Below are 12,147 nucleotides of genomic sequence, written 5' to 3'. Positions count from 1 at the left end.
GAGGTATGACTTGGCTTACTGCTCTGGGTACTAAATATGGTGTTTGGAATATTGAAATATGAACAAGATTTTAGATTTTTTTTTAAAAAGAGTTCACTCATGTCAGAGAATGCATTTTATGAAGTACATTTAGTCAAATCGTTATAAAGTTGAGCCAAAAAGGCATCTTGTCTTAATGTCTACATTAAAGTAGGATTTTCTGTATCCAAAAACCCTAAACAAATTAACATGCTTAATCCAGACTACATGTACCACCATTGGAGAGCAGGATTCAAGAAGGAATATTCAACTTGGTGACAAAAATCTTTTCCTTTGTAGTTACTATAGGGCTAGAAATGGCAACTACTTCTGTTGGTGTGCCCAATTTTGATAGTACTCCAATTAAATTGGATTTGGTCAATGGGACATACCCAGTAGCTAACCAGGTATTAATCTAGAATCTCAGGATCAGTTCAAGTCATAAGTAGAAGTGGGAAAGTTGAAACATGATTAAATGGCATCTCTTCTTTTCCTGTTGCACTGTAATTTCTAAGCAGGGCCCATAGATCTCAGCCCTGCTGAGATCTGAGTTGTGAACCATGCCAGAAATAAGATCTGTGAGTTCTACTATGTATATCATAACAGAAATAGCAAATGTTGCATTACTTGTGCATGACTTTTACTTCCCTGCTTTTCTGTAATATTTGTTCTGATTCTAAAGGTTTTAATCTAAAATATGTAATTCCTTTATGTCTTATTCATTGCAATCATTTCCATGGTGGTGGATCCAGCCAACTTTTTTACTCAATTTTGTCCAATTCCACTCATTACTATGACCCCTGTCCCATGTGGCATTTGTTCATATAAGTCCCATGAACCCCAGCATAATCTTTTTGGCTGGTCAGAGGGGTTTTGGCTTTTTTCAAAGCAGAAAATATGGTTGGATCCACCCCAGTGATATGAAAAGGGGAAGCATGTCTGCAATAAGTTTGTTTAACTAGGCACATTCAGGTGGATGTTTCATTTCTCCTTCTGTTTCTTTGAACCACCAGTACCAATGTACTTGATGGTGGAGATGCAACTTTTCCACAGCTTGCAGCTTCACCGCACAGCATGGACAGTGTACTCCAGGCTGGAGAAGGTAAATGAGAACATTTTTATAAAATTATTTTTGCACTGTCTTCTGCCAAGTTGATGTTGCACTACAGATAGTGGCGTCTTGGTACTTCTAGATGAGATAAAAGAACTTTGTAAATGACAAGAGCATTTCACTCTGCATAGTGATATATGAACTAGTTCCTGCTCCAAAGAGAGTGTTTATGCAGCTAGGGTAATATAGTGGCTAAAAGAGTAAGCTACAAGTTAAGAAGTATTTGCCCTGTATTATTAATTCATCAGCATTACCTTAGGCAAATCTCTCAGCTTTCCTTGTACAATATGAGGATAATATTATATCATCATTTGGGAATTTTGAGGGTATATTTAGTACTTTGGACTCGCAAATGTGCTATATAGCAGGGGTGACCAACGGTAGCTCTGCAGATGTTTTTGCCTACAGCTCCCATCAGCCCCAGCCATTGGCCATGCTGGCTGGGGCTGATGGGAGTTGTAGGCAAAAAACATCTGGAGAGCTACCGTTGGCCACTCCTGCTATATAAATTATAGTCATCTCTTCTGGAAAGAAAGCAGAGTTGGAAAATCAACATTTCCTTGTACTAACATGAAAAAGTTCCCCCACTTTGGATTCCAATGTAAACTGCACCAGCTGTTCAGCTACCTTTTTAAATATTTTCCAAGACTAAATTTATCTAGTTCTAGTCCAGGCATGCATTATTTCTCATTTATTTACTTACTGTATTTATAGTTTGCCTTTCTCACTTATATTTGTTGATTATATCGTTAAAAACTATGCAATAAGAACTATATAAAATAAAAATGCAATAAAAGTGGAATACAAAATTTAAAAAAACAATGCACTAAAACAGTATAGTACATATAAGATTACAAGTAAAAGAATGGTGCAGTAAAGCAGGCATGTCCAACTTTGAACAGGTCGTGATCTATTTTTTCCGGACAAAAGTGCTGGTGATCTACCACCATGAAAATTAAGTTTCAAATTAGTTTCAAATTAGATTTTAACCCTCCAAAGTTGGATTCCGCCACCCCTCCCCCACATTTACAATGCACCTTCTGCCATATACTGGTAAGCGAAATAAGCAAAAACAAAACAGAGAGACGAAGATCCAGGAAGAACAGCAAACAGTTTTTCTTAAATTTTTATTGTTATAACTTTCTTTAACTTTTATTGAGTAATTTGTGTTAAATGTAGGTCAAGTATTGATCCAGGCTGATCTTGTGCAACTTCGCTCTTGCTAATTAGTGAGACGTCTGAGCCTGCATATCATGCCCCAGCTTTTTGAAGTTGGGTGAATATTGCGTGAGAGCCAATCTCAGGGAATCCTGGAGATGTTCATCTGTCATGTTGGAACGCTGTGTACTCTTTGTCATTTTCAGATGGGAAAACGCAGATTCACACAAATAAGTTGAACCGAAACAGGAGGGTACAGCTTCACTGCATCTTCTCAAGTTGGGAAATTTCTCTCTAGGCAGTAGCTTCAAAAATGATTCTTGCTCAGCACGGGTCTTGAGAAAAATGTCATTTTTAAGGGTTACTATTTTGTTTTCAAGAGATGCCTTGTTCAATGAGTAATTTTTACTGATAGCAGCTGCAGTTTCCTTAATGTCCATATCTGCTTTGAATGGGTATGACAAGTACTCCACAACTTTTTCAATTCTTTGGAAGTCACAGAATCTTTTTTCGGATTCCTGGATAACAGAGCAGATTTGTCACATACTTCTTGTTCTGAAAAACAAAATTTATGGTCCTGTGTATTAGGAAAATGATCAAAAGTGTTGTTTGCAAGGTCAGTCGTCATTAGCTCAAATTTACTCTTGTAGGATGCAACTGTACTCATCATCTCGCCAATGCATTTGTTTTTACCTTGTAGTTCAATGTTCATATCACTTAGTTCGCCTGTAAAGTCAGCGAGAAATGCCAGATCACATAACCACTCCTCATCTTCCAACTCTGCTTTGTCATCTCCCGTCTACTTCAAAAACCTTCTTATTTCATTCAGCAAATCATGAGATCTTTGCAGAAATTTGTGCCTACTTAGCTACCTTACATCTGTGTGCAAAATGATTTCCGCTGCCGCTTCATCAAGAGTAGGATTGAAAAGCCGTCTTTGAAGTGATCTTCCACGAACTGAATTTACAATTTTGAAAGTGATGTCCATGACAGTCTTTGTATTGAGTCTCTTGCTTGCCAAAACTTGCTGGTGAATGATGCAGTGGTAAGAAAGGAAATCTGGAAAGTCGTCATGCTGTGATGCCTATGAAACCGTTAACCTCACCTGTCATTGCTCTTGCTCCATCAGTAGTGATGGAAACAAGTTTATGCAATGGAAGATTACACTTTGTCACAAAAGAATGGAAAGAGCTGAATATTTCCTGACCTTTTACAACTGTTGCTGTGCAGCCAATTTAGATTTAAGTTCTTTGAGCTTCAGTTTACGAATTTCACTTTTGGGTGGAAAATCAGCATCCAACATTGCTATGCAGAGCCTTATAATGACGCTCCAGATTACCCTTTTTGGGCAAGGATACAGTGGTGTTACAAAGTAGACAACAACACTTGTCTTTCATCATGATGAAGAAGTAGTCCATTTCCCATTCATCATGGAAGTGGTAGGTTTTGCTCTTCTTTGTTTTACTGGGGTGGCTGGGGTGCTAAGTTAACACTGGCTGAATCTGGTCCAAAACTGTCACTGTCCCAAAGTATTAAAGAGCAACAGGAACTGAAGACCTCGATGATGCCAAAACCACACATGAAGTTCTGAAAGTAAAAATAAGAATTCATCATACTGGCACCAATAATCAAATACCACCATACCAAACAATCATCAAAAAAAACCCCAAATACCTGTCCAGCAAACCATGAGACCAAGTGGGGTTGGTGATCTACCTCTGACCCCTCCGCGATCTACTGGTAGATCGCGATCTACCTGTTGGACATATCTGCAGTAAAGCATTATATTATGTATTTTATGTATTTTATTCATTTATACCCCACTTTTTTCCCCAGTGGGGGCCCAAAGTGGCTTACATCATTTTCTTCTCCATTTTATCCTTATAACAATCCTGTGAAGTAGGTTGGGCTGAGAGTGTGCAATTGGCCCTAGAAGGCCTTCTAGAAAAGGAAACGGTACGTCTCCTTCCCTCTAGTCTAGAGGCTGATAAGGAGGCCGATAAGCAAGGAAAACAACAAATGCGGCGATATGGCAGTGTGGTGCAAAGCAAAATTAGTATAGACCACTGCACCTCCAAAAGCTGAGACTGGAAGCGAGCCGGAGGCTCACCACTACAGCGTCGGCCTGCCTCGGTTGCCCAGGACTGCTGAAGCCGCAGCGTCAACTACGGATGTGCTCGGGCCACGAGAGAAGAGCGGCAGCCATACAGGACGGTTCGTCCAGTGAGTTCCTCTCGGCGGTGCAGCTTAGTCCTGCCGCAGCCATCTTGCAGCTCAGACCCAGTTTTCAGCTGCTGGTCGTGGTGAGCCTCATTGCCATCGGACCCCATGAGAACGGCGGAGAGGAGCTTTGGATGAGTCTTCTCTCCCTCGGAGCCCCCTCAAAACCTCCTGGGGCTGCAGGCAGGCAGGAGGCTGACCAGCTGGTCATGGAGCTGTGCCGGGCCGTGCGGAGGCGCATGAGAGCGGAAGGCACTCATTTGATATGGACAAGTTGTAGCCGGACGAACTGTGGCTTAACAAACTGCTACAATCTTCCTTCATCAACTACTTGGAAAATCTGCCTTTTGCACCCAGACTGTACTTTATACTTCATGCACTTTACACCTTCGCACTTTGGAAGACTCTGTTGTTTTAATCCCAGCCTCTATCTTAATCAATTGCCACGAAGCTGGGTTTGCATATTAATCTCTGCTTTTTAACAAACTGCTGCTAACCGGATGAACTGTAACTGCAATCAAATTTTAAATGTAAATTGCATAGGACAATGAATTTATTTAATTTAGTCTACTTAGAACTAATGATTAATTGACGCTACTGTATTGGCTACTAAATTAATTACTGGAGTTTAGTTTATTTAAATTAAGAGTTATTTATTTGTAGTACTAATTGATTAATTTAAATCTGATTGGCAATAGTGAAAGTTTAATTAATTTAGTAGGTAGGAAATTGGCCTGTGCCTCTACCCCTTCCCCATTTTCTCCCCTTCCCCTTCTCTTTCCCTTCCCTCTCTTTCTTAAGAGAAATTGGCTGCTAAATTAAATATTAGAGGTTGATGATTAATTGGGCGTTAGTTGAGAGTACTAATTAGTGGTTTTGATTAAATTGCACTATCGAGGGTTTTATAAATTTAGTAAATAGAGATTAATTTAATTTACTAGAACACTGGGTTAGGCATAACAGGTTAGTAAGGCATTGTTATTGTTGACAGTTACCGCCAAGTTAGAGGGATACCAGGTACAGTTTGGGGCTTTCTCTGTATTTCTCTGCATCTGCTGCTATCGCCATAACTTGCTTGGTCTGAGGTGCTGCAGAGACCATCAGACGAAGAGATGAATGGGCTGGGGATTCTGGTGCTCCTGGGGAGGGGAAAGTACAGTGGTAGAAACAGGCATAGATCTAAGGGAAGGAGTCTGAGATATCAGAAAGCCCAGCCTCCTTCCAGCCTGCGTCCCATTCCAACAGTTGCAGATGGTGGGGCCAAGTGGAAGCACCTGCCTCCGACATTGGTGTTGTGTAATGCCAGGTCTATTAATAATAAGACCTCTGTCCTTCGGGACTTTCTGCTAGAGCAGAACACGGACCTGACTTGCGTGACCGAGACCTGGGTGCGAGATGGGGAGACAGTTGCTCTCTCCCAGTTAGCTCCACCTGGTTTCTCGGTCCTTCACCAATCATGGACTAGCGAGTGGGGGGGGGGAGGGGTGGTGACATTCATTCGGGAGGCTTACTCCTTCCGGGCACTTCCGTCTCCAAAGATCACAGTCATTGAATATGTCGGCATGGTGTATGATGTGGAAGAAAGTTTGGCTGTCTGGCTGGTGTATCGACCACCCAGTGCACCAACCAGCGCCATACCATCCCTTCTGGAGGCTGTAGCAGATTGGACGTTGGAGCTCCCAAGGCTTTTCGTTTTGGGTGACTTGAGCATTCATGCTGATGATGCAGGCTCCACTCAGGCGACGGACCTGGTGTCATCCATGGTGGCACTGGGACTCTCTCAATATGTAACAACTCCCATGCACCAGGCTGGCTACATGCTGGACTTGGTCTTTGTGGCAGGAGTGACAGTAGACCGAATTACTGCTGATGCGATGCCATGGTCGGACCACTATGCCTTGAAGGCCCGGGAGAATAGTTCACTCAAACCCTGTTTGGGTGGCAAGCGTATTTTAGCTTGCTCGCGGAGCCAAATGGACCCCATGCAGCTTCAGATGGCTTTGCGAGACCCTTGGCCCCCTGGCGATTCTCTCAATGAACTGGTGGAGACCTGGCACAACCGGCTTTCCACGGCCATTGAGGAGATCGCTCCCAGGCACCCTCTCCTTCCCCATTCAAAGCTGGCGTCGTGGCATACCCCAGAGCTATGGCTGATGAAACGGGCTGAGTCGGCTAGAGAGGCAATGGTGGCGTGCCCGCGATGAAGTGACAAGAACATCATATAGGTCATTTATTGGATGGCAGTCAAGGCTGCTGAGAGCTCATCTTACAGTCATGATTGCATCTGCGAACTCACACCCAGCACAGTTTTTTAGAACAATTCAGTCACTAACTACCCTTCCACAGGATAATGAAAATGTTAGGGAATTGGACGTCGGCTGCGAGGCTTTTGCGAGTTTTTTCGCAGATTAGGTCATGTTGCTCCGCTGCGACCTCCCAGCCACTCTTGAGACATTAAAGGAACTTGAGCCTCTGTGTACGTCTTCTAGTCAGGTTTTGGATTACTTCACTCCACTCGGCCTGGAGGAAGTTGACAGTACACACTCTACTGTACGTCCGACTACTTGTAGTCTTCGCCCATGTCCGTCCTGACTTATAAAGGCTAGCCGAGATGAACTTCGGGTCCCCTGAGGGAAATTGTAAATTGGTCCCTATCTGAAGGGACCTTCCTTCAGCCTCTTAAAGAGGCAGTTGTCCTCCCCCTCTTAAAGAAACCATCTTTGAACCCGGCCATATTGGCAAATTACCGGCCGATGTCAAACTTGCCTTTTTTGGGCAAGATTATCGAGAGGGCAGTCGCGGTGCAGTTACAGAGCTTTCTGAATGACGCTTCCGTACTGAACCCTTTCCAATCTGGGTTCCGCCCGGACCATGGAATGGAGATGGTTCTGGTTGCTCTCATGGATGATCTCCAGAGGCATCTGGATAGAAGTGGCTAGGCAGTACTGATGCTTCTAGATCTATTGACCGCGTTTGACACGGTCGATCATCAGTTGCTGACCTGCCGCCTTGCCAACGCTGGGATACGGGTGTTGGCCTTACAGTGGCTCTCCTTTTTCCTTCAGGGTTGGGGACAAAGGGAGGCGATAGGGGAGGAACTGTCCCGTTGGCACCCACTTGTGTGTGGTGTACCACAAGGGGCAGTTCTATCCCCAATGTTGTTCAACATCTACATGCACCCACTTGTCCAGATCGCCCAGAGGTTTGGGCTTGGATGTCATCAATATGCGGATGACACCCAGTTTTATCTACTGATGGGCAGCCAGTCCAATTCCTCCATGGAAGATCTGACCATGGCACTTCAAGCTGTGGCAGGGTGGCTTAAGCTGAATCGAATGAAGTTGAAACCGACAAAGAAAGAGGTCCTGTACCTAAGTCATGGCGGTCTGGGAACCGAGGTCTTACTACCGACCTTGGACGGGGCACCACTTACACCGGTGCCCAAGGTCAAAAGCTTTGGGGTGCTCCTGGATTCCTCTTTAAATATGGAGGCCCAGGTGGCAGCAACTGCCAGATCAGCCTTCTATCTACAGCTGATAAGGCAGTTGGTCCCCTACTTCGAATGCAGAGACTTGGCGACAGTGATCCATGCCATGGTCACGTCAAAATTGGATTACTGCAATGCCCTCTACATGGGGCTGCCCTTGGCTCGAGCCTGGAAGCTTCAGTTGGTGCAAAACGCAGCAGCCAGGACTTCCGGTTTCGGCAACCCGTCATTAGGAGCAGCTTGGACTGGTGCGTCCAGAGCCGCTCCTAAATCTCACAGTGGAGGGGTCTCCCCAGAGGGGAGACTCAATTCTGGGACCCAGGAGGGGTTCCGGAAGGCAAGCAGCTCGAGCAGTGGAATGGGGGTGATAGCAGCGGCTGCCTCGAATCCTGGATTGCTACAAGCCTCGCTGTCTCGATCGCCATTTTTAAATGGCACGGGGGTTGACTGCCAGACTAGATGCCCAGGTGACAGATAATACACAAAAGGTGAAACAACTGGGGAAAGAACAGAACATACATGAAACCAGACGCTTGCAATTGGAAATAGATAGAGCTGCCTATATGCTGAGGCTCCAAAATATACCAGAAAAGAAAACTGAAGATTTACAGAAAATACTAAGTGAGGCCTTGGCTGAAATTCTACAGGTGACTCCTCAAAGGATGGAAGAAGAGTTTGATCAAGTTAAGCAAGTGCTATCAAGCTTTACAAGACATAACAAATTGCCCAGCGAAGTTCACTTGAAACTTACAAGAAAGAGGACCAGAGATGATATTTTGAAGCAAGCAAGAGACAAACCAATGATGATAGCTGGAAATATGGTGAAAATTTTGAGAGGGGTACCATGGCCAGTGAGACAAAAGAAGAGAGAATATCAAACCTTGACAAGCTTCCTGAGAGAAAGAGAAATACCTTACACATGGCTAATGCCATAAGGCCTTCTTTTTACTTACGAAGAGAAACAGGTATAGGATAAATTCCATTTTCAAAGCTCAGGATTTTTTTGGTAGAGTGAAGGAAAAAGAGGGGAAAGAAAAGAAGGATGATGAAGAGGAAGAAGAAAACTCTGTTGAAGAGGATCCAAATGAACCACGGAAATACCCGAAAAAACTACAGACTAAAAAAGATAAAAAATACAGTGATAAGAAAACTCCATAATGGCATCAATAATTTCTATTAATGTGAATGGACTCGGTTCTCCTGTTAAAAGGAGGAAGACCTATAGATACCTGACAAAATTGGAAATGGACATAATTTGTTTACAAGAAACCCATATTTTAAAGATCAACACCTTTTGAGAAATAAGAAACTTGGCAGTTTATTTACAGCAACAGACATGAATAAAAAGAAAAGGGGAGTGACAATTTATGTTAAGGATAAATTTAACCCACAATTGCAGTACACTTCTGAAGATGGAAGAATCCTCCTAGTGGAAGTCACGGTGGATAATAAAAAAAATCCTACTGGCAAATATTTATGCCCCAAATGATCATCAAGAGAAATTCTTTCAAGATTTACACCTTAAGTTATCAAATTTGGAATATGTGGAATACTGCATAGTAGAAGATTTTAATGCAGTTTCTGACAGACAACTGGACAAAAAAATACATAAACATACTAAAAGCAAAAGTCTTCAATTACCAATAAGCTTTTGGAAGCTAGCAGAAGAACTGGATCCGTTTGACATATGGAGAACAAGATACCCAAACTCGAAAGATTTTACTTACTACTCTCTCAGTCATCAAACGTGGTCAAGAATTGATATGTGTTGGCTCTCTACAAATTTGGTTAAAGATTTAGTTGAGACAGAAATCCAAACAAGAGTCATATCAGACCATAGTCCTGTAATGGTAAAGCTCAAAGACGCATGAATGAGAAGTGTATGGAGGTTAAATACCTCTATCTTGAAAGATAAAGATTTCCTTAATCTAAGGTTGAAATGGAATCCTTTTTCGAACAGAACATAACACAAGATGTAAAGATGCAAGTAGTTTGGGATACTGCTAAAGCATATTTCAGGGGCCTTGCAATCAGATATAGTGCAAAGAAAAAGAAAGAAAGAACTGAAAACTTTCAAAAATTAATGTTGCAAGCAGGAGAAGCTGAAAACAATTTAAAAGTGCAGCCAACAAGACAGGAGATCCAAAATAAGGTTAAAAAAACACATCAACTTAATTTATTACTCATAGAGGAGATGGAGATAAAATTGAGATTTGCTAGACAAAATTTTTTGAACATGCTAATAAACCTGGAAGGTGGTTGGCCTATAGAATGAGAAAAGAGAATGCCAAAAGAATAATATCTGTTTTGAAAGATGAGAATAACAAAGAGAAAGCTCAAAAACGAGATATTCCAAATCGTGGAGCAATTTTATAAAAAATTATATGAAGATAAACAAGTTCACAAGACAGACTTAGAAGAATATATTAACCAAAATAATATTAATAAATTTACAGAAGAACAACAAAAAAATTTAAATGAACCAATAACAATAAGGGAACTTGGAGAGGCAGTGGCATCACAAAAGAATGGTAAAGCTCTGGGTCCAGATGGGTTGCCTGTGGAATTCTATAAAGCTTTTGAGGAGTCCTTACTGTTACCATTTAAACGTCTCCTTGAAAGGATTCAAGACAAAGCCCAAATACCAGTTTCACTGCAAGACGCTACAATATCCTTAATTCCAAAAGAGGGTGCAGATTTGAAAGATATAAAAAACTACCGTCCAATCTCTCTTTTAAATGTGGAATATAAAATCTTTGCAGCAATATTGGCACAACATTTGAAGAAAGTTTTACAGTCCACAATACATCAAGACCAGGTTGGATTCCTACCTAGAAGATATCTGAAAGACAATGTTAGAACAGTTTGTAATATATTGGAATATTATGAGACCCATCCAGAGAAACAACTGGCACTAATTTGCCTGGATGCTGAGAAGGCCTTTGATAATATTCGTTGGCAATTTATGTTACAACAACTGAAAGGTATGGAATGTGGTGAAAATTTCTTGAGAGCAATAGAATCAATATACTCTTCCCAAAGAGCAAGGGTGATGGTGAATGGTGAAGTAACAGAAGCAATTGACATTCAAAAGGGTACAAGGCAAGGCTGCCCATTTTCACCACTCCTTTTTATTTTATGTTTAGAGATATGGACTAACCAGATAAGAGAAGATACAAGTATCAAGGGAGCGGTGATAAAAGGTGAACAATACAAATTGAGAGCTTTCGCAGATGACCTGGTTTTTATTTTAGAGCAACCAATAGATTCAATTGACTGTCTTATAAACAAGATCACTCAGTTTGGTTACTGGGCAGGACTGAAGATCAACTACCATAAAACAAAATTTCTGACAAAGAATATGGCGATAGAACAAACTCAATCTCTTCAACAAAAATCAGGGGTTTTGTATGAGAAAAGTATCAAATATCTAGGTGTACTTATCTCAAATACATGCAGTAGTTTAAAAATGGACAATTATGATAAACTACTCAAAGAAATCAAAAAAGACTTGGAAAAATGGCATGATTTGACTCTATCCTTAATGAGAAGAATAGCCTCAATAAAGATGAATATCCTGCCAAGACTATTATTTCTATTTCAAACTATCCCAGTACTTTTAAATAGTGGGTTTTTTCAAGAATTTAATAAGATGGTTTCTAAATATATTTGGCAAGGCAAAAAACCAAGAATTAAACTAAAGATACTGCAGGATTCTAAATTGAGAGCAGGTATGGGCCTTCCAGACTGGCAATTGTATTATAAAGCTTCTGTGCTCTTGTGCGTAAGAGACTGGATACTATTGAATGATAAGAGACAATTGCTGTTAGAGGGACATGATCTCAGTTTGGGCTGTCATGCGTATCTATGGTATCAAAGACTTGAAGGACATTCCTATTTTAAAAATCATTGGTTCCGGAAATCTTTGTATCACACATGGTCATGGTTAAAAATGAGAATTTACCAGAAAATTCCAAGATGGGTATCCCCAGTGGAAGCATTCACCGATCCAAATCTTTTAAAACAATCAGAGTTATAGATACAATGACTTGCTTGGAAAAGATAATCAACTGAAAACCAAAGAAGAGTTAGAAAGCATGGACATTAAAATGAGTTGGTGGTTGAGAATGCAAGTTGAATCTAGGTATGCCAA

General features: G+C 41.4%; 1 protein-coding gene across 4 annotated transcripts in view; it reads left to right on the top strand.

The window, feature by feature from the left end:
- BMAL1 (basic helix-loop-helix ARNT like 1) overlaps window positions 1–12,147 on the top strand; it is a 123,395-nt gene that overhangs the window by 90,153 nt on the left and 21,095 nt on the right. For all 4 annotated transcript variants that reach the window (XM_060262108.1, XM_060262110.1, XM_060262109.1 and 1 more), the window contains one exon: window positions 1,032–1,120. In XM_060262108.1, the coding sequence (XP_060118091.1) occupies window positions 1,032–1,120 (89 nt within the window). The remainder of the gene's footprint in view (window positions 1–1,031; window positions 1,121–12,147) is intronic.

The sequence above is a fragment of the Heteronotia binoei genome, chromosome 21 (assembly GCF_032191835.1).
Source record: "Heteronotia binoei isolate CCM8104 ecotype False Entrance Well chromosome 21, APGP_CSIRO_Hbin_v1, whole genome shotgun sequence".
NCBI lineage: Eukaryota > Metazoa > Chordata > Lepidosauria > Squamata > Gekkonidae > Heteronotia > Heteronotia binoei.
Note: the sequence above shows the minus strand (reverse complement) of the source record. Positions and strands in the feature narration are given on the sequence as shown.